At 41.3% G+C, this 23,214-nt stretch overlaps 1 protein-coding gene across 10 annotated transcripts in view; it reads left to right on the top strand.

Annotated features, from left to right (window-relative positions):
• Nucleotides 1–23,214, top strand: part of Rere (arginine-glutamic acid dipeptide repeats) — a 372,816-nt gene that overhangs the window by 186,115 nt on the left and 163,487 nt on the right. For all 10 annotated transcript variants that reach the window (XM_057783759.1, XM_057783758.1, XM_057783750.1 and 7 more), the window contains 3 exons: nucleotides 6,169–6,274; nucleotides 8,305–8,401; nucleotides 16,476–16,580. In XM_057783759.1, the coding sequence (XP_057639742.1) occupies nucleotides 6,169–6,274; nucleotides 8,305–8,401; nucleotides 16,476–16,580 (308 nt within the window). The remainder of the gene's footprint in view (nucleotides 1–6,168; nucleotides 6,275–8,304; nucleotides 8,402–16,475; nucleotides 16,581–23,214) is intronic.

The following is a 23,214-nucleotide window of genomic DNA, read 5'->3' as shown; positions in this document are numbered from 1 at the left end:
GAGGAGAGACAGATGTCCTTTGGACCAAAGAGGAAATTTGTGTTTATCTGGTGTGACCTTAGCTCCTGGAGTAAACATAGTGTTAAGGTGACAATCGGGTCTTTGGTTGATTGGTTGGTTGTTGACTGTCTGATTTTGTAGATCCTAGTGTATCTACATGTAAAAGTGAGCCTCAGAACCCAAAGATTGGGTTTTTTAAAGCCTGAGTGTAATGTTTAGTGGATTAATTAGTCAGTGTTCTCCAGGAGACAGAACCAATGAGATAGAAGGGGAGGGGGAAGGGTGTTTAGGGATGGCTCACATCACCTCATTATGGAAGTGCTGAGGTCTTATGAGCCCACCTACACACTGGAGACCTGGGGAGGCTGGTATCATGGCTCATTGGGTCTGGGGACCTTAGAGTTGGAGAAGCTAAGGTAGTAGAACTGAGAGCATCCCTTGCAGCTCCAACAGAAAGTGAATTGGTGATTGCTTTATTCTTAGTTTATCCAGACCCTAAGCTGATGGATAGCACTGCCACTGTGACCGTGGGGTCTATCCTACTCAGCCCACTGTCAACACTGGCCTCCAAAGGCACTTGTACAGACACTCTCAGAAGTAGTACATTGCTGACTATACTTGGTTCACTCAGATACCCAGTATTAATCATGACCATTGATTGACTAGTCAAAAACAGTGTAGATGATGGCATATACAAGAATATTCTTGAGCCGTGCGATGGTGGCGCACGCCTTTAATCCCAGCACTCGGGAGGCAGAGGCAGGCGGATCTCTGTGAGTTCGAGACCAGCCTGGTCTACAGAGCTAGTTCCAGGACAGGCTCCAAAGCCACAAAGAAACTCTGACTTGAAAAACCAAAAAAAAAAAAAAAAAAAAGAATATTCTTTAGTTTGCTCTGTTTGTCTCACAGCATATTTCAAATCCCCCTTACACATACCTTATCTGTGTGTGCATTTAGTATTAATGACAGCTCAGCAAAACATTATGGCATGCACCTGAAGTCCGAGCATGTAGGGCCTGGAAACAGGAGGGCAGGGAGTTCAAGATCAGTCTTAGCTACATAGTTCATGACCAGCCTGGATCACATGAAGCTTTGTTCCAGAAAACAAGAAACTAGTAAGTTTACAGTAGAGGCCAAGAAATAGGTCTCCCCACTGCAAATACAGTAGCTAATTGCCTGAAAATGTTACTGCTCATACGTAGTATAAAACTAGGTAGACAGAGCCTTAGTAAGTTTTGACTCTGTAATTAACAGTTGAGAGGTGGTTTCAATTTTGTGTGTGTGTGTGTGTGCGTGCGTGCGTGCGTGCGCGCATATGTGTACCTGTGTATCCATGTGAGAGAGATACATGCTCAACTGTTCAGGCATGTGTTGAGGCCAGAGGTTATCATCAGAATGTCTTTCTCAGTCACTTCCTCACCTTATTTTGTGTGGGTGGTGTAGTGTGTGTGTGTGTGTGTGTGTGTGTGTGAGACACACCTTGTGTTAAGGCTCATGCCTTAAATTTTCAGTTCAGTGAGAGTCAAGCCGTTGATATAGAAGAATACCTGTGTGTGTGTGTGTGTGTGTGTGTGTGTGTGTGTGTGTGTGAGACACACCTTGTATTAAGGCTCATGCCTTAAATTTTCAGTTCAGTGAGAGTCAAGCCGTTGATAAAGAAGAATACCAGTGTTAACCTGCAGATATCACCACCACCACTTCCCATGTAAATCCAGCAGCTCTTGTGACCCCTTTCCCCAGCAAATAGCTGTCCATCTTTGGTTGGTCCTCTAGTTCTGTGGTATCTCCCCTCATGGTCTTCATTTCTGTGTGAATGAAGGTGGTGGAAAAGCCTTTTCTTGCTAGTGGGTGATGTGTCTTCCTTCAGGAATACTGCCCAGGGTGCTTTCACTCTGGAATTTTCTTGGTTCATTATTTAGTGATGGCCATAAATCTCTATGAGATGTATGCTAGTCTTCAGTCATATCATTAGTAAATAGTGAGCGTGCTATTAGAAACACTTAATCTGCTCCTGGGATTCTTCAAGTGACAAGCCTACCCTTCCAGCCCACTCCTACATGTCTTGTTTCTTTATTGCCTTTACTTTATATTAGTGTTGAGGCTGAGAAAAGTAAAACCTGTGACTGGTTCTTTTTCTCTGTAGAACAGTGACAGTAATCAAGGTTTATGAGAGCTAATCATTCAGCTTCTATGAGTGGACCCAAAATCCTCACAGTCTAGTGAAGGAGGAACACAGATTGTATGTGAAACAGAAGCCAGAGGTTGTTAACATACAGAGTTTAGCGCATTGTAAAACCAGGATTCAGAACCAGGTAGTCTGAGCTGAACCACATGATTTCTGAACTTACTTTTTGGGCTTAAAATTTCTGTGATTTTTTTTTTTTCCTGGCAGTGAAGATGCACACCTTTAATCCCAACACTCTGGAGGTAGAGGCAGGCGAATCTTTGTGAGTTTGAGGCCAGCATGTTCTACAAGAGCTAGTTCCAGGACTGGCTCCAAAAGCAACACAGAGAAACCCTGCCTCGTAAAACCTAAATAAATAAATAGATAGATAGATTTCTGATTTTCAGCAAGTATTTGACTTAGAGGCCTTCCTGTGGTTAATGTTCTGAAACCCTCAATGTGGTGTGACCTTTGACCTGAGTAGGGATTCTCCCCTTATAGCAGACAGTGTCCTCCAGAAAAGGAGGACATTGCACTTTGTAACCCTGTTGGATGGTAATACCAGTGAACAGATGTACCATAGTTCCATTTGGTCTACTGGGTCTGGTCTGGGGAAGACATATGTAGCATGCTTAATGAAAACCCAGAGACAGATAATAGGAGTTAAAACTGAAAATCAGAGAAACCGAGCAGTAAGCCATTAGAGAGACCTTTTACCTCTACTAATGCTCGGAATGAAGGGGGATCCTCAGACTGCCTAGATTGCACCATGGATTCCTTTCTCTTCCCCTTTATATTCCTCTCTCCATCCAGCCATATCTCCTGTCTCCACCTCCTTAGTGCTGGGACTAAAGGTGTGTGACTCCCAAATGCTGGGATTAAAGGTGTGAGCCACCACCACCTGGATCTGTTTCTGGATCTATCTGTGTAGCTCAGGGTAGCTTTAAATTCACAGAGATCCATCTGCCTCTATCTTCCAAGTCCTGGGACTAAAGTTGTTTGCCACCACCGCCTGGCCTCTGGTGGCTTAGCTTTGTACTCTGATCTTCAGGCAAGCTTTATCTATTAAAATCCAAATTAAATATCACTACAGACATATAGTTATTAACATAGGAAGAGACCCCAGAAATCAGTTGGCCTTCCCATCTGTTCGCTTTTTGAGGGCCCTAGGACAATAAGGTAACTAGTGGTTACAGATGGAATTGCAGTCTGTACCTTACAGTTTTAGCCAAGTACTCTGAAATAGCCCGCTATCGTTAGTCTTTTATTAAATTGCTGGCCTATTTAGAACACAGTTTCATTTGACTCCACCTTTTTTGTTGTGCTGTATCTGTGGAATGGAAGTATGGGTTTAAGTGTTGTTTGGTGGTTTTTTGACGCAATACTGCCGCCCCCTGGCCATTGGACAGGACTGCATCAGGAGCTCCAAAAGCTTTTCAAGAGTTGCAGGTCTGTTTTACAAGTAAGCCAGAGTAGGTTTTTTTGTTTTATTGTGTGAAATCAATGGGCCTAGTTGTGTCAGTTATTAACTAGTAATGTAGAAATGGCACATCTAACAATTTCCAGAATTTCTGGCTAGGTTCAGAAAAAACAGGCAGCTTAAAATTGCCAGTCATTGAACCCAGAGAGTCTTTCTGTTGCAGTGCAGGTTTTCAGGCTTCTTAGGTATGTTTCAGTAATGAGTAGATGCTTAGATAGTAGAGCACAGTTCCTGGGGCTGCTGGTAACCTGAATTCTGGCTACTCTGGGAAGTACTCGTTAGTGGGACCTTGTGAGCATTTGCCTGAGATCAAAGCCACCCTTATACAAGCCGTTCTGGAGGGAGAATGGCTCCACATTACCCACAGGGTTCCTGACAGATGGTGGGGCTTTTCTTCAAACATTTACCTGCTATCTAATGCATCTTTACATTTTCCTCCAGTTCCTTAAATTATTCTCATTTACAGTACAAAAGAGAAACTCAAGATCTTAGAAAGTTACCAGATTCACACAGATATGGGTAGTGATGGCATCGGGAGTTCATTGCGACAGTCTTTCCTATGCTTTCTAGTTAATTGTGTTCTCTATTCTGCTTGGACCAGGTCTCCATGACCATTGTGCTTTTGCTTCTATAAATAACAGTAACAACAATGACAACAACAACAATGGCTTTCAACCAACTTTGACTTCATTTCTCCACACACAGAGAGCGTTAGCAATGCTTAGAGACATTTTTAGCTGCCACAACTTGGGGAGGGTGCTACATCCAACAATGGCAGGGCAACAGAATTACCCTGCCATGTGTCAGTAGTCAAGAGACGAGTCGATGTCCAGTAGTGTCTCTTATTGTGGTGAGTTTACGCTGCTCCCTGCAGGCTCGGGCTGTTTTCCTTACTGGCAGTGTCATCTTAGTCTTGCTCTCGAGTCCTGCAAACCCACTGAGGGCCAGACCACGCCCTGCTCAACTTCTTTTCAGTCTCAGCATTGAGTGTTCTGTGCTGTGTGCTGGTATCCCAGTTGGTCTGTCTTGTATTATTTTTGTCTTTTTTCTTTTTCCTGTCTGTATTTCTGTCTGGTCTCTGCCTTTGCTTAGGAGTGCACTGAGGTCCTTTCCATTTTTTTCCCAGGGTACACATTCCTTTCATAGTCTCTCAAAGAAGGTGGCTGCTCCTTTCTTTAAACTCTTACAGTCAGCACTTTTTCTGTGAGCCTTCTTATAGTGTTTGTCCTCAGTTTTTCTTCTGTAGAATAAACAATATGAGCTAATTTTTGCCATTAAATTTTTCAGTGTAAAAGTATGAATGAGTAAAATCCATGGCCTACACACGGTCCTTTGTATACATAGTCTGTCTAATGTAAGCCAGCAGTGATACCCTCTTCCTGTTGTCATGCCTGTTTGACAGTTGCTGCGAAGCAAGAATCCCGATGTTTATGATATTTGTTGTGGGATACCATTCCACATTCTGAGTTAATGTTGAGACTTGCAACAGTTCTCTCCCTGCCTGTGCTCGTCTTTCAGTTCAAACTATATTTGCCTGTTTATTAGACCAAGATGGGTCTTCTTTCATTAAAGATTCCTGCCATATTTCAGAATTAAGCTGTTCTCTTTACAAAAATGAGGCAGTTTTTTTGAGTTTTGATCTCTGCACTTTGGTCAGTGAGCCTGTGAAAAAGGTAGATCTGTCAAGGGGACTGTACTGCCTTTACCTCGGGTTGAAGCTACTTTATGAATCCCAGGAAACTTCAGTGTTTGCTGGGTTGAGCTGTCTCATAGCCTAGCACACAAGCAATGTACTTGAAGCTGTACCCTGTAACCTTTTTGTTTGAGCTGAGAACCAAGGTAACTTTTAGAAATATGTGATTAGTTGTCTTGTACACACTTAGAGGATGATGGTCAACATGGGGCTCTTTATTTTTTTTACCAGTAGTTATGTATAAGCTGTTTTGTCCTCAGGAGTTAGGTAATAAGGCAGGTCCTATTGTATGGATGCACATTCTCATCACCACCTGTTACCCGTGGTGTGCTTTGTGATTTTGGCATGCAGCAGTGACTTCCATACAGTTCTGTGGCCCACAGTGGAGGGAGAATTTGAGACAGTTTGTGACAGGCAAACCTTGGAGGGGAAGAGACTGTCAGGTGTCTCTGGGTAAGTTCTTTCCAGCTTGTTACTTTTAATATTTCTCGATAGTGTGCTCCGATTGTTATTTACCAAGATGGTCAAGGTTTAAGGTAGAAATAGGTACCATATAGAACTCTGCATTGGCATTTAAAAAATGTGATAGTGAGTGAGTGAGTCGTGCTGAGAAGCTTCAAGACCGTCTCTCTTGTTTCTTGAGATGAGCAGTTTTGAGGATTATGGCCTGAGGGGTGCGGCAGCCAGGGACCCAGGGATTGTGCTGCTGGTGGTTGCTGTGTTTCCTGCTTTTTGCCCATCCACTGTGTATAGGACTTTTGGTCGTACGTATGATATGCACTTGCAGGCACCTGAAACCTGTTCCTAATGCTGTTAGATTTTCCTTTTCAGAGTAAGAGGGACCATCTACTCATGAACGTCAAATGGTACTACCGTCAGTCTGAAGTTCCAGATTCTGTCTATCAGCATTTGGTTCAGGATCGGCATAATGAAAATGGTACGTATTCCCTCGCGATGCCGTACTTTTTCACATATGCCTTTGCGATTTTTCCATTTTCCTTCAAAATAAACAACAACAAAAGAGGGAGGCCTAGAGAGATAGCTCATTGATTAATAGCATTTACTACTCTTGAAGAGGATCCAGATTCAGTTCCCAGCATCCACATCAGGCAGTTCACAACTGTTTATAACTCCAGTTCCCGTGAATTCAATGCCTGTGGCCTCCATGAACACCTGGTGCACATAAAACACATACATGCATATACATGTTTTTTAAATCTTTAAGAAAATACCAAAAAATATCAAGAAAGCCCCCTCTAAGTTTGTACTAGTGCACATGTTTTTAAAAATAGCAGTTGTATAGTTCTTTAGGCTCCTATGTTTAACTTAGTGACTGGCAGTGTTAAAGCCCTGTGTGCATGTGTTCCTTGTCCTTCCAGGAGCTCATGTGCTGTGCTTCCCCACATTCTAGGCAGACAGATCCCATTTTCAGAGAAAAGCTTTTTGAGTTACGCTTTGGAATTTAAATTAAGAGGTGCTTTCAGAAACAGTGGTTTTTGGCAGCTGATTTCCACACTTGCCTTTGGTCTCATATATTGGATCAGAGCTTTATCAACATGTAAGTTCTGTATAAATGTACTGTGTGCAACATTTATGCAAGTGTGTAGTAGCTTTTTGAAAACCTGGTCTGGAGAGTTGCCTCATGCTCCTTAATTCCATTAGTCGTCCTGAGGCTGTGGGAGGTGCTTTGCCCTGGCATTATGTCTCAGGAGGGTGAGCTTAGAGAGGCTGTGGGAGGCTGTGTTGGAGCAGCCAAGGACATGCTGTCTGTGTTTCCCCACTCATCTCAGCCATGGTGAACTTTTCATGGACTTTTTTTTTCTTTCCACCTCTTCCCATTTCCCTCCCACTCCCTGTCCCCTCCCTCTCCAGTCCTAAGAGCAGTCAGGGTTTCCTGCCCTGTGGGAAGTCCACTTTTCATGGACTTTTGAAAAACATCTTTGAAAAGATAAAACTCAATTAACTTTTATGATTTTTTTTTAAATAGTAGCTTGAGCTACAGAGAAACCCTGTATCCAGAAACCAAAAAAAAAAAAAAAAAAAAATAGTAGCTTAATAATTCTTTTCAGTCCCGCCAGTGTGTGGCGTGGCTTCGTTGCATTTTAAAATATTTGATAGTAAACAAATAGATGGGGGCCAGATGTGGTGGTATGTATCTATAATCTCAGAATTGGGAGGGAGAGAGGAAGGAGACTTATGAGTTCAAGGCAGCCTCAGTATTGTAGTGACCTCAGGGCCATTCTCAGAAACAGACATGCAGAGAGAAAACAAAATGGACAGGTTATCTACATGTATTCATTGTATATTGTAGGGCCAACAGAATTGTTCAGCAGCTGAAGCTGTTTGCTGCCAATCTTGACAATTTGTCTTCAGTTCCCAGACCCACTTGGTAGAAAAGAAAAACTGAGTCTTACACGTTGTCCTCTGACCGCTACACACATTGCTGTGAAATATGCTTGCCCAGATATAAGCACTTACACATGTACATGCACACAAAATAAAACAATGAATACAATTAAGAAGTATAATCCCAACACTCAGGAGGCAGAAGCAAGTGGATCTCTGTGGGTTCAAGGTCAGCATAGTCCACGAGAGCTAGTTCCAGGACAGGGTCCAAGGCTACAGACAAACAAAACAAAGTTGTTCTGTCTCAAAAATTAGTTGCCACATTGTTGGGATGTGGCAGTGCACTTCTCTTTCATTTTCATTGTGCTTTTTAAGGCTCAGTACACAGAAGGACTTTGTGAACAGTTGGTCAGTTCTTACAGCTGTACATTGTATTCTGCTATTCTTACTACATATCCCATTTCCTAGTGGCTGTATTTTGATCATAACTATGTTTTGGTATTTGTCTTTAATAGGAGGTAAACTTGATAAAAAGTTTTGCAAAAATTTTTTTCTTGTTTTGGGAACTTTACTTTAATATCTTCTTATTTAGTTAACTGACTTCTTTTCTTTTGCTTGTAGACTCTGGAAGGGAACTTGTCATCACAGATCCAGTCATCAAGAACCGAGAGCTCTTCATTTCTGATTATGTCGACACGTACCATGCTGCTGCCCTGAGGTGAGGAGAGGCTGGAGGGTGGGAGCTGACTTGGCTCTGATCTGCTTTGGCAGTCATTGTTTTTTATCGGAACTAACAGTGGTTTGCTGGGGTTGCTGAGGTTCCAGAGGTTTCTGGGCTCTCTGCCAACCCCACTGTGGCTCTCCCTGTATCTTTCTTCTGATTCGTTTTTATACTGTCTAAATTAGTGTGTCTTTCTGGGAAGTTATTATCCTAGTATTATTTGCTAAAATTTTTAGGGTGAAAAAGTCTGAATATCTGCAGTTAACTTTGTAAAGATCAAGCCCTACTGCTAGAAAAGATGGAGGGAGGGGGAAAAAAGATAAGCATGCCAGCATGTTAATTATAGAAATCCTAAGAATTTACAGAATTTTTTTTATAGCTCTTCTTCCAGTTTTTCTTATTTCTCAATGTTTTTACTAAAGAGCACGCTGAAGAGTGGGGAATATATTGAAGATGCAGTCTGAAACAGAAGGGCATCATTCCCTGCTGTGATGCCAGACAGGTTTGCCTTAAAGCAAGTGTGCACTTCTGCTGTGTACTTTGTGCTCTCTCCAGAGCACGGTGCCAGGTTTCACCACCTGTACACATTGTGTCTCTATGTCTGGCTGATTTGAAGCCTCTTTGTAGCATGATTAATAAAAACCCAGAGACAAATTGGGATTCAACCTGAAGGTTAGAAAAGCAAAACTGGCATCCACTGGCGCTTACCTCTGCCTCAGTCTGAAATGGCGATCCTGCCTCCAGGAATCTCAGAAAGAGACTGTGTCTGAGAGCTGTCTCCTCCTGTCTTATATTCTTCTCTAGGACTGGGATTAAAGGTGTGCACCACGATCGCCTGGTTTCTGTGGCAAACTAGTGTGGGTACTGGGATTGAAGGTGTGTGTTATTGTTGCCTGGTCTGTAAAGCTAGCCTGTGAGGCTCTTTTACTTTGAACTTCAGGCAAGCTCTAGTTATTAAAATACATGTGAAATATCACTCCACCACTTAAATGACATCATACCTCTCTGTAAATCATAAATAATAAGGTTTTGCCAAATAGTAACAAAACCCTTAATCTCTGTTAAAGAATATGGGTACAATAAAAGCCTTTGAGATTTGCTGACTTTAGCTGAGCTACTTTTTTTTTTTTTTTTTTTTTTTTTTTTTTTTTTTGGTTTTTCGAGACAGGGTTTCTCTGTGGCTTTGGAGCCTGTCCTGGAACTAGCTCTGTAGACCAGGCTGGTCTCGAACTCACAGAGATTCGCCTGCCTCTGCCTCCCGAGTGCTGGGATTAAAGGCGTGCGCCACCACCGCCCGGCTTTTAGCTGAGCTACTTAAACTGAGATGCAACCATAGTTGCCTAGTCCTCACCTGTCACCTGTTCAGCCACCATGCCTGGGGTGTCTCATGCAAAGCTTGCAAAGATAGAGCCAGTTACTTGGGCAGAAGAGTGGCGGCATTTGTATAGCACTGTTTCTGCAAACATTGGGTCTCAGATACATGTCATAATGGCCTTTGTCTCAACTGTTCATCTGAGCCATTTTGGACCAATTCAGAGACAACACATAAATAAATGCATTGGCTGTGGTCCAGTTGAGCTTTTTTAAAAATGAAAGTAAGAGTTTTATTTACATTTTACTTGTTAGTGATTTTGTCCTTTTGTTTTTTGATTATTTAAAAATCTAAAATTGTTCTCTTGTAATAAATATGTAAAAACAGGCAGGCAATGGGGATCCTGCCACAGGGAAGGGGTGGGTATGTTAAACTTGACTTTCTACAGAGCTCTTACTTCATTTTGAGAATGTGGTGGTTTATAAACCCCAGATTCCCATAAGCCTTTGTATGTTCTTTGTGTGGATTCCCGAGCTTAAATCAAGCCTACATGCTGAGCAAAGCATGATGGTGGAAGTTGACTCGGTTGATAATGGAGGACAGCTGACTAATTTAGCATTTGTCCTCATTTGCCTTTTGCCTTTTCTATCTCCTCACTGGTTGAGGTCATGATTTTAAAGGACTTGAGGTTCTAGTTTAGGATATGATGTAAGGTGTAATTGGTTGTCCAAAATGTTTTGACACAATTGAAATGAATATATTTGAAGGTTTCTTAATGCTATTCAGATTTGATGAACAATTCTTATCCAGTTTTTAGAAGAACTGTTTATCTCCCATAACACCGGCTTGTAGCACAAAAAGTAAAAACCTAGAGCTAGAAATCGGGGTTCAAGCCAAAAACCAGAAAAGCAGAGCAGCCAACCCAGGAGAGAAGCCTTACCTGTACCAAGGCTGGGTGATCGCAAACTAACCAGACTAAGCCTCTCTCTCCTCTCATTTTATATTCCCTTCAGTGCTGGGATTAAAGGCGTGTGACTCCCTAGCACTTGGATTAAAGATGAGAGGTACCACCTGGATTTGTTTTTGCATTGGTCTTGTGTAGCCAAGGGTGGCCTTGAACTCACAGAGATTCATCTACCTCCATTCTCCCAAATCCTGGGATTAAGGTGTGTGTGCCACCATTACTGGAACTCTAGTGGCTTTAGCTTTTCCTCTGGTCTTCGGGCAAGATTTATTTATCAAAATACAAACAATATACCACTATACTAGCGAGACACAGATAGACTTGGATTACTCTAGATAGGCTTGCACTACTCCTGGAGGTGGGAAGCCGTAAACCACTGTCATGGGCCCTGTACCTTGACTTCTCCAGTAGCAATATGTGCTGTACTTTCTTCAGGGTGTCTGGCTAGAATCCTTTCTGACCATTAGGTTTTTAATCCTCTTGTGATATTATCTTAAAAGTTGTCCAAAAAGTAATAGATTTTCTATAAAACCGTCATCTTCAGGTTTTTTTTATGATTTATTTTTTTAGATTATATTATAATTATAATATAATATAATTATAATATTATATTACACCATCTCACTTCACTTTCTTTCCTCCATGCCTGCCCATATATTTTTTTTCCTTGTTTGTTTTCACATTCATGGCCTCTTTTTTGCATTAATTGTTGTTACAGACAAATATGTATTATATGTATTCCTAAATATATAAATACAGCCTGCCCAGTCTATATAACGTTGTTTATATGTTACGGTTTCAGGACTGACCTTTTGGTATTGGATAACCACAAATAAGTGTAGCCGTCACCTCTTATTAAAGAAATATCTCTAGTTTCAGTGGTTTTTGTTTGTTTGTTTTGTTTTTATTTTTTGGACATTTATTTATTTTGCATGTATTGGTGTTTTGTCTGCATGAGGGTGTTGGCCCCTAGAACTAGAGTTACTGATTGCTGTTAACTTCCATATGGGTGCCGGGAATTGAACCTGGGTCCCAAGAGCAATTAGTGCTCTTAACCATTGAGCCATCTTTTCAGCCCCTAGTTTTACTTTATTGGGCTTAAATGAAGCGTCCCTTTGTGACCTGACGAGTGGATGATAAGCAGTCATTTTGTCACTATTTGGCCCAGCTTGGTAAATGTTGTTGAACCCTGGCTTTTCCCATAGTCTGCTCAGTGTATGGCTATAACCTCATTCTCACTAGTAGTATGCTCACCACAGAAAGGTTTGCTATTCTACCACCATAAAACAGGGTAGAATGGCAAAGTCCTAGTCATCTCAGTTTATTATTTTTTTCTTCTCCATGGTTAGGGTACTTCAACATTTTGATGAATGAGAGGTAATGGATGATTGAGGATTGAGATTCAACCTTTCCTGCCAATTTCTCTTTTTATAGTTCACCCACAGAAAAGAGTGCGTCCTTCTCCGACACATGTAAACCAGCACTACTATAGATAAATTCAGTTTTGAAGGGATACAAATAAGACAGTTCGTGGGCACATGAAAGGGGATCAAATGAGTATAATAAGAAAACCAGAGGACAAAAAAGGAAAAAGAAAAAGGCAATAGTGTTGGCTCTTAGCACCATTCTTTCGAAGATCAAAGGACTCGGTTACATGGACTCATGCCGTGTGCAGCCATTGACTGAGCTGCCATCCGATTCTCTGGGGATGAAGCTGATGTCTGTATTTTTCTTTCAAGCTAATGCTAGAGTTGGTTATAAAAGAGAAAGGCGAGCTTTGTCCTTCAGTTACCGTAAGTCAAAAGGAAAACAGAATTCCTCTGCAGCCTTTGCTTTGTAAGTTGTGGTGTCTTAGCTTCTCCTTCCCCAGAGGAATTTGTTCTCAGTCTAAACTATGTTGAGAAGTGTGTTGAACAGTGTCACCACGTTGCATCCAGTTTTGAGCCCTTGGCCTTGACCATCCCTCACCTTTACGTTTCTGACCAATTTTATGTAGAAGTCTGCTTTCTTATTCATGACCCTTATTCATCATTACAGAAGTCAGCATGTTGAGTAAATTATTGCTTGGGTTTTCTTTATGCCCAGGGAAGAATTTTTGATTGACATTGTGACATAAGAGTGAAAAGTGCCAGACGGAAACAAGGTGACTTCGGCCTAATCCTGCCGGTACATAGCTTTGAGAACATAATCAAACTTGTTGATTTTTGAATCATCCTTTTGATACTTGCTCGGGTCACGTGACCTGGCAGTGACCTCATGACTTGCACATATATCTTCTGGCTTAACATCACTATAGCAGGCATGTGAAAAGCACTCATAAAGGACCTCGCATGTGGTGACCTAACTAATGTTCTTTTTCGGTTATTGAATCTCAGTGAGGTCTATAATATTACTGTTCAAGGAAGAAAAGCTTATAATGCAGTTATTTATGTACTGGTGATATTTAGTTTACATGCATTTCATTTCTTGGCGGGTTGATTGTGTATTCACACAGCTTTGGTATAGGAAGCACATGTAGGCCTGGGAGAGTGCTGGCATGTGGTAGTTTGCTGGCTGTGCTGCTTTCCCCTTTAAGGTGGTGCTTTGCTGATGTGTGGTGTGGCTGCTCTGGGGTTGGGAATGTGTGCTGGGAGAGGTCAGCAATGGCCCTGACGTGGTAGCCATTTTCTTTTTTTTTTTTTTTTTTTTTTTTTTTTTTTTTTTTTTTTTTTGGTTTTTCGAGACAGGGTTTCTCTGTGGTTTGGGAGCCTGTCCTGGAACTAGCTCTTGTAGACCAGGCTGGTCTTGAACTCACAGAGATCCGCCTGCCTCTGCCTCCCGAGTGCTGGGATTAAAGGCGTGCGCCAGGCTGTGGTAGCCATTTTCTAGCTTGCTCACTGTCTATCTCCTATTTCTAGTAGTCACAAGAAATAAATATACCAAGGCAGTTCAGGTTACACGCCACTGTCTTACCTAGGAATTCATAATTTAGAAAGGTAACTTAGGGTAAATTTTCTGAAGCTCAGGGCCCAAGAATCCATGACTAATTATTCAGAGCTTCTGGTTTTCATTAAGTTCACCTGAATTAACTTACCTCATCATTTTTCCATGACCAGCTGTCATGATATTTATGGGTAAAATTGATTAATTTACTCTGTAGAGATCTCCTAAGAAGTTTCATGTGTTGCAGAGCTCTCTGTCTTGCAGTTGCACTTTTGGGGCGGAGTTAGAACATCCTTATCGCTTTATCCACACGCAGTAGTGCATGCTGCACAGCATGCTTTGTCCTTGTCTTTGTCCACACATTGTTTTTAGCTCCTTATTGCTCTGCTAGCAGATGAAGGACTCTGTATTATAAGCTTTATCATGCGTCCCAATGTCTGGACTAGTTCTCCCTTTTAAAATAATTTGCTTTTTCACAGGAGCCTTGGTGTTTTCGTGTTTCCTTCTGTGAAACAATGCTGGCATTTTCCTAGTGGTTGCATTGAATGTGTTACCAATTGATGGAGGAAGTTCATGTTGACTTTAATTTCTTTCTTTTTTTATTTATCTTTTTTTCCTTTTTTTTTCTTGGTTTTTCTTTTTCTTTCTTTCTTTCTTTTTTTTTTTTTTGTGGTTTTTCGAGACAGGGTTTCTCCGTGTAGCTTTGGAGCCTGTCCTGGAACTAGCTCTTGTAGACCAGGCTGGTCTCGAACTCACAGAGATCCGCCTGCCTCTGCCTCCCAAGTGCTGGGATTAAAGGCGTGCGCCACCACCGCCCGGCCCTTTTTCTTGGTTTTTCAAGACAGGATTTCTCTATGTAGCTTTGGAGCCTGTCCTGAAACTCACTCTGTAGACCAGGTAGCCCCAAACTCAGATAGATCCGCCTGCCTCTGCCTCCCAAATGCTGAGATTAAAGGCATGCACCACCACCACCCCGCTTCATGCTGACTTTTCTATTTGAGATCAGAGAGGGTCTGTTTTCGGCATGGTTTATAGTGACTTGCGTGCTCCAGGAGGGCAGGCAGTTGTCTCAGGTGAGTTTTCTAAGCTTCCCTCAGTTATTTCTTTCCTAAGCACTAGATTGTAAAACTGCTGAACCTTGCACTCTGATAATAGGGCACGTTCTTTTTTATGGACTTTGTCACATTCTGAAAAGTTGCTTGTATATTAAGTCATAAGACAAAATGTCTATCTGATTACATAGCTATGAATTAATTAGTAGCTTACCATGAAAAACAAAATAACACAAGCCTTCTACACTCAGAGAGTTAATACTTCCCATTAAAACAATGTCTGGCCAGGCGGTGGTGGCGCACGCCTTTAATCCCAGCACTCGGGAGGTAGAGGCAGGCGGATCTCTGTAAGTTCGAGGCCAGCCTGGTCTACAAAGGGAGTTCCAGGAAAGGCTCCAAAGCTACAGAGAAACCCTGTCTCGAAAAACAAAAAAAAAAAAACAAAAAAAAAAAAAATGTCTGATGTAAGGGGCAGTACAAGCTAAAAGAAAAGGAGTTTGTGAAAATGAAAATAAAAATAATCTTGGCATGCATTTAAGAAATGAACGAAGAAAAATTAGTTGCATTAAACACATCAGTAAAAAAAAAACTAAGAATTTTTAATGAATGGATTTACCAGCTTATAAAAGAATGAATTTTAAAAAAACGTCAAAAGAATGTTTTCACTTTTTTCCTGGTTGGGTAAAGAGGTATTTAGGCCAGTCTTTAAGGGATCTGGGTACAAGTAGGGTCTCAGCACTACGCTGAGTTCTCTGTGTGATTGCTACACCTAGAGAAACCACCGTGAGAACTGTACACAGCCATTCACTTAAAATACAGGTTGTGAGTCAAGATGAGGTTCCCAACATGTCTGTGCTGTAGCTCACAGGAAGGCAGGGGACACCTTATGGAAACTGAGAAAGTCATTTCACAAAGATTTCTCTACTTTAACCTAGGCTAGAAAGCCCTCTCTTTGGAGGTCCTGCATTGTTTTTTCTTTTCTCAAGTAAGGCTAACTAGCTGAAGTTCTCCACAGACATGCTACTGTGAATTCCATGCTCCCATCCTGAGTTTCCTTTTATTTTACATAAACTTCAGGTATAGGGAGACTTTCCTAGTTATTGATAATTTTATGAAGTCAGTTACTAGGTCACACTTTTTATTCATATTCCCACCTTTTTGTTATACTGCACACATTTGATGTGGGAAAGCTCTGTCTCGAACTCACAGAGATCCGCCTGCCCCTGCCTCCCGAGTGCTGGGATTAAAGGCGTGCGCCACCATCGCCCGGCTTTAAAACACTGTTTGGGCAATGACTCAGGCATATTTCTGGCTAGCTCTTACATCTTAAATTAACCCGATTCTATGATCCTGTGTATCGCCATAAGGCTCCGGTTTATTGGTAAGGTTCTGGTGTCTTTTCCTTCTTTAGCTACATGGCATCTGCCTGACTCTGCCTTCTTTCTCCCTGCATTCAGTTTAGTTTTCCCGCCTACCTATATTTTGCTCTGCTGTAGGCCAAAGCATCTTCTTTATTAACCAGTGGTTATAAAACATTTATACCATACAGAGGGGTATACCCACATCACTTCCAGTTCTTATTTATGGTTTAATTGTTTTTATTTTATCACAAAGTGTGAAGTAAAGGTAATTGTGATACAAAGTTATATACTGAAGCAATCATTAAACAAAAATCATTTCCAGTCAAGGTTGGAACCCATGTATTTTTCATACACTCTGGATTTAGGCATGTGCTTCTCTCTCCTCCACCCCTTCCAACTGCATTTTTGGTTTGTAAAGCAACTAATTTAAACATACTTTTTGTCTTTTGTTTTTCCCCAGAGGGAAGTGTAACATCTCCCATTTTTCTGACATATTTGCTGCTCGAGAGTTTAAAGCCCGAGTGGATTCATTTTTCTACATATTAGGCTACAATCCTGAGACAAGGTAAGTCAGTCATTTATGCCATTGAGAATTTTTTTTTCCTTTTCTCACTTACATGTATATGTACTTGTTCATTTACACATCTATACTTTTTTATGATACCAAAAAGTGACTCCAAACTCCTATGTAAATCTCATAGTCAGTGTTACCAGCATTTAATACTTTTCCTTTTGTTAGGGAAGAAAAGGTGTGGGAGTGAGGATGTAGAGAGGAGGGATAAGGACAGAGATGTCGGTTCGTCTGTGCTTTGAATTTACTGATAGATCATTTCCTTGATGCAGACTTTGTGAAGCCTTTCTTAATGTGTTGGAAATTCAGGTTAGTTGGGAAAGGTTGGTTATTTTTGTTCAGTTTGCTTTGGCCAGTGAGACCCCAGGAACACTCTAAAAGGTCTGGTGAGACTAGCAGTGGGAAGTGGACAGCACCCGTTCCAGACACTGTGGTAAGGTGTTCATGAGGGACAGAATGGTTATTTACATGTGTAATGAGACTTTTTTGTTCTCCCAGCCAGCTCTCAAATAATGACATGGAGACTTCTTATTTATTATGAAATCCTGACCTGTAGCTTAGGCTTAGGCTTCTTCCTAACAAGCTCTTCTATCTTAACCTATTAATTAATCAGTGTTCTGTCATGTGCCACCCATCCTGCTTCTGTGTCTCCCATGCACCGAGATTTGTCTCCTACTCCCCCTGCCCAGATCTCCTGGCCGTTTGTCTCTTTATTAAACCAGTCACAGCAATGTATCTTCACACACTGTACAAATATCCCACAACATACATGAAAGGCAGTATGGTTATAAGAAATATACTTCACCAGCGCTTGTAATAAGAAGATTCTTGTCCCGCCCACCTGTTCTCAAATACTCAGTGGCTACTTCCCAAATAAATGACTCAGAGACTTAATATTACTTATAAATGCTCAAGTAGTGCCAGGCAGTGGTGGCGCACGCCTTTAATCCCAGCACTCGGGAGGCAGAGGCATGCGAATCTCTGTGAGTTCAAGGCCAGCCTAGTCTGCAAGAACTAGCTCCAGGACCAGCTCCAAAGCTACAGAGAAACCCTGTCTTGAAAAACAAACAACAACAACAACAACAACAACAACAACAACAACAACAATAATAATAATAATAATAATAATAAATGCTTAAGCAGCAGTTCAGGCTTGTTACTAGCTAACTCTTACACTTAAATTAACCCATAGTTCTTATCTATGTTTAGCCACATGGCTTGGTACCTTTTCTTTTTTTAAAGATTTATTTATTTATTATGTGTACAGTATTCTCAGTATTCTGTCTGCATGTATGCCTATAGGCCAGAAGAGGGCTCCGGATCTAAATACAGATGGTTGTGAGCCACCATGTGGTTGCTGGGAATTGAACTCAGGACCTTTGGAAGAGTAGGCAGTGCTCTTAACCACTGAGCCATCTCTCCAGCCCCCCAATAAAGATTTTTGTTTGTTTGTTTTTTGAGACAGGGTTTCTCTGTAGCTTTAGAGCCTGTCCTGGAACTAGCTCTTGTAGACCAGTCTGGCCTTAAGCTCACAGAGATCTGCCTGCCTCTGTCTCCAAGTGTGGGAATTAAAGGCGTGTGCCACCACCACCTGGCAGCTTGATACCTTTTCTAAGTGTGGCATTCTCATCTTGCTTCTCTGCGTTTGCGTGTGATTCTCTGACTCTGCCCTTCCTCTTCTCATAATTCTTAGTTTGGTCTCCCTGCCTATATTTCCTGCCTGGCCACTGTCCAATCAGCACTTAATTAAACCAGTTCAAAGTGACAAATCCTTACAGTGTACAAGAGGCACATACGACGGCGAGCAAAGACACACAGATTGAAAGTGGAAGATGACCCTAGTTCTAGTTAACTTTAACTTCAGCTTGACACAACTTATCACAGGCAAGGGTATAGTGGCATTTCATTTGTATTTTATTTATTTATTTATTTACTTACTTACTTATTTATTTATTTTTAATAGATATATTTATTTATGTATGTATTTATTTATTATGTATACAACATTCTTCTTCCATGTATGCATGCCAGAAGAGGGCGCCAGCTCTCATTATAGATGGCTGTGAGCCACCATGTGGTTGCTGGGAATTGAACTCAGGACCTCTGGAAGAGCAACCAGTGCTCTTAACCACTGAGCCATCTCTCCAGCCCCTCATTTGTATTTTAATAAATAAAACTTACCTGAAGATCAGAGAGTAGAACAGCCCCTCTGGTCATCCTCACAGACCAGGCTTTAATCCCAGTAGCCACACTGGTTTGCCGTAGAAACCAGGCAGTGCACACCTTTATTCCCAGCTCTAGAGAGGAATATAAGACAGGAGAGACAACTCACAGACACTGTCTCATTCCGGAGGCAGGATCGCCATTTCAGACTGAGGTCGAGAATAAGAGCCAGTGATTGGCTGCTTTGCTTTTCTGATCTTCAGGTTGAACCTAAACTTCTGTCTCTTGAGTGTCTATTAATCGTGCTTCAATAATGGGGGATTGAAGAAATGGCTCAATGGTTAAGAGCATTGGCTTCCAGAGGTCTTGAGTTCAATGCCCAGAAAACATATGGTGGCTCACAACCATCTCTAATGAAATCTGGTGCCCTCTTCTGGCATGCATGCAGGCATTCATGTAGCCTGAACACTGTCTATTAAATTAAAAAGAAAAATTATAATGGGTGATTGTTTTGTTTTTTGACACAGGGTTTCTCTGTAAAACAGTCCTGGCTGTCCTGGAACTCTGTAGACTAGGCTAGCCTTGGACTCACAGAGATTCACCTGCCTCTGTCTCCCGAGTGCTGGTATTAAAGGTGTGCATCCCCACCACCTGGCTAATGGGTGATTTTAATTGTTCACCGTCATCAGTGAATGTGGTCATCCAGATCCCCTCTTCCAACTCCCCAAATCAAGAACAAAAAAAAAACTTCGGCGTTAAAACTGCACCACAGAACATAGGACCTTAACAGATGCTTATAAACCATTCTGTCTGACAGCTGCAAACACACAATTTTCATAAACAAATCACATTAAAGAAATCCTTCCAGGGGCTGGAGCGATGGTTTGACAGTTTAGAGTATTTGTTGCTCTCTCAGAGGATCTGTATTTGATTCCCACGACCTACATGATGGCTGACAAGTTGCCCAGGCTGGTTCTAAATTCACTCTGTAGCATGGAGCAGATATTGAGCTTGTGATCCTCTTGCCTCAGCCCCCCAAATAGCTGAGATTACATGCCTGAGCCACCAGAACTGGCAGCCTTTTATATTATGAAGTGTTTGTTTATATATGTGCATTGTCATGTCTTTTATTACTCAAGAACAATATGAGAGAATTAAATTAGCATCCCTGTGTTAGGCAAACTGAATGACATTTTAGTGAGATCATGTTTATTTATCCATTTCTTCCCAAGATTCCCCAGCTTTTGGAATACACCTTATTCAACGTATTCCCTAATAATTCCCAGAACTTCATTGTTACCTGATGTAATGTCCCAATTTTCTTTTTTTAAATATTTATTATGTTATTCAACGTATTCCCTAATAATTCCCAGGACTTCATTGTTACCTGATGTAATGTCCCAATTTTCTTTTTTTTAAATATTTATTTATTTATTATGTATATAATGTTCTGCCTGTGTGTATGCCTACAGGCCAGAAGAGGGCACCAGACCTCATTACAGATGGTTGTGAGCCACCATGTGGTTGCTGGGAATTGAACTCAGGACCTTTGGAAGAGCAGGCAATGCTCTTAACTGCTGAGCCATCTCTCCAGCCCCTAATGTCCTAATTTTTTTTTTTTTTTTTTTTTGGTTTTTCAAGACAAGGTTTCTCTGTGGCTTTGAAGCCTCTCCCGGAACATACAGCTGTCTCTTGATAGTTATGTGAGGCTTCGTAGCTGGACATACCTTCATAGAACTGCCTTCATGGCATCCCAGAGATGCAGATAAGTAGTGTTTTCATTATAGTGGTATATTGCTTGTATTTTAATAAACAAATCTTGCCTAAGATCAGAGGCAAAGCTAAAATCACTAGAGGTCAGGTAATGGTGACACACACCATAAATCCCAGAATTTGGGAGACAGAGGCAGATGGATCTCTGTCAGTTCAAGGCTATCCTGGTCTATATAAGATCAGTGCAGAAAAAAATCCAGGTGGTGGCGGCTCACAACTTTAACTCCGTCCTAAGGAGTCACACGCCTTTAATCATAGCACTAGAGGGAATATAAATGAGAGGAGAGAGAGGCTTAGTCTGTGGCCACCCACCCAGCCTTGGTAGAGGTAAGGTTTCTCTAGTGTTTGGTTGCCTTGCTTTTCTGGTTTTAGGGTTGAATATCGATTTCTGTCTCTGGGTTTTTTATGATTTGTGCTACATGTGCTTCTATGAATTTTTAAATTTCAGCTCTAATTTCACTGACCCACTGTTCATTCATGAGCAGGTATATAGCTTGTGTATGTTTGTTCACATGTATGTACAAGCCAGACGACACCAACTCAGATGTTATCCACTTTGTTTCTTTAGAACGGTCTGTGTAGTCTTGGCTATCCTGGAACTTTCTCTGTAGACCAGGCTGGCCTAGAACTTGGAGATCTGCCTGCCTCTGCCTCCAGAGTGCTGGGATTAAAGGTTGTATGCTACCACTGCATGGCCAAGAAAGTCCTTTTATGAACCTCAAACCTGCCAGCTAAACTAGGCTGGATGACCAGTAAGCTCCAACTTCTGCCTCCCTGATGCTGGGATTGTGCAAATACCACAATGCATAGTTTTATTTACATGGGTTCCAAGAACTGAATTTGGATCCTCATGTTTGCAAAGCATTTTCCTGGCTGAGCCTGCAGTTTTTGTGATTTCTTTTGTTATTGGTTTTGAGCCTTATTCATCTATGATTAAAGAAACTGCTTCAACAGTTTTTCTTTGTTAGGATTTAAAAAATAATACTAAGATTTTCTTATTTTATCATGTATGTGTGCATGTATGTGAATGTTTAACCTGAATGTATGTACATATACTACATGTATGTCTGAGACCCGCACAAGATCCTGGAGATGGTGCAGTCTGCTAAAGTGAAGATATCACTTCATATTTAAAGTATCAAATATATTCTTGGTACATGGCTTATGTTTGAAAATGAGAAGCTCAAATTTCACTCATAAAGGTAGCAAGAATAGGTCCCTTGTAGGGCCAACTTAAGAAAAGTTTAAGCAGAGGGGCTCAGCTGTTAAAAGCGCTTGCTCTTGCAGAGGTCCCAGGTTTGGTTCCCAGCATCAACATGGTGGTTCAGGACCATCTGTTACTTCAGTTGCAGGGGATCTGACACCCTCCTCCTCCATAGACACTAGCTAGCATGTGGTACACAGACATATGTAGGAAAACTCATATACATTTTTCAAAAATGTAAAATAAAAAAATCACAGACTAACACATGCAGGCTGTGTGTTCAGTCCCTAGTGCCCAAATAACAATGAAACCCTTTCTCTCTCTCTCTCTCTCTCTCTCTCTCTCTCTCTCTCTCTCTCTCTCTCTCTCTCTCTCTCTCTCTCTCTGTGTCTCTCTGTCTCTGTCTCTCTCTCTCTCTCCTTGCCAAGAATAAACCTAGTCAAAGAAGCAAGACAGTAAGACTTTGACAATGGAGATTTTAAAAACACTGCACAAGGCTGGAGGAATGGCTCCTTTAAGAACACATAAATCTCTTCTAGAGGACCTGGGTTCAGTTTCCAGCACCAGCATCAGGAGGCTTATAACCTCCTATAACTCTAGCTCCTCGGAATCTGACATCCTCTTTTGATCTCCGTGGGCACCCAAGTGTACACAGAAACACACAAATAAAAATAAATATGCAAAAAGTACATAAAAAACACTAAAGAAGACAGAAGACCTCCCATGCTTATGAAATTTTAAAATCAATACTATATAATAGCTGCCTTCCTAACAGCAGTCTGGAAATGGTATCACTCTCATCACCTTTCATTGACATTTTTGATAGAACTAAAATAATCTTTTTTTTTCTAAAATAATCTTTAAACTTATGTGGAAGCACGAAGTATCCTAAGTAACTAAAGCAACCCTGAGCAGAAAGAGCAATTGTGGGGAGGTTCTGTAATACCTGACTTGAAGTATAACCCAGAACCATAGGAAGAGCAACAGGGTGGTGCTGGCCCAGAGGCCAACCACAGCCACCATGTTTCCAACAAAGATGCTAGAACATAGACACTGGAGAAAGAGTGCTTCTTGATTTATAAGATAAGAGGTGCTGCCAAGTCTACATATCTGACATGGAGAAGGCTGAAACTAACCTGTCTTTCACCTCATGTAAAAGTTATCCAACATAAAAACTAAGACCTGAAATTGAGAAAGACTTTATTAGCTTAATAAATAATCGGAATTGGAAAATGGTGTTACATGAAGTACAATCCTTCTGCAGGCAAAGGAAACAGCAGAGCCTCCAAAGTGGGAGAAAACCCTTTGTTGACTCTACAACTTGCAGGGAATTACTATGGAGATAATTATCAGGTGTTTTCTTTTATGAAATCTAAGAGCAGGTGGAATTCTGAGAGTTTAAGGCCAGCCTGGTATATAGAGTGAGTTCCAGCACAGCCAGTGCTATGTTATACACAGAGAAACCCTGTCTCGAAGAAACTTTTTTTT

Source organism: Chionomys nivalis, chromosome 11 (assembly GCF_950005125.1).
Source record: "Chionomys nivalis chromosome 11, mChiNiv1.1, whole genome shotgun sequence".
NCBI classification, from domain to species: Eukaryota; Metazoa; Chordata; class Mammalia; order Rodentia; family Cricetidae; genus Chionomys; species Chionomys nivalis.
Note: the sequence above shows the minus strand (reverse complement) of the source record. Positions and strands in the feature narration are given on the sequence as shown.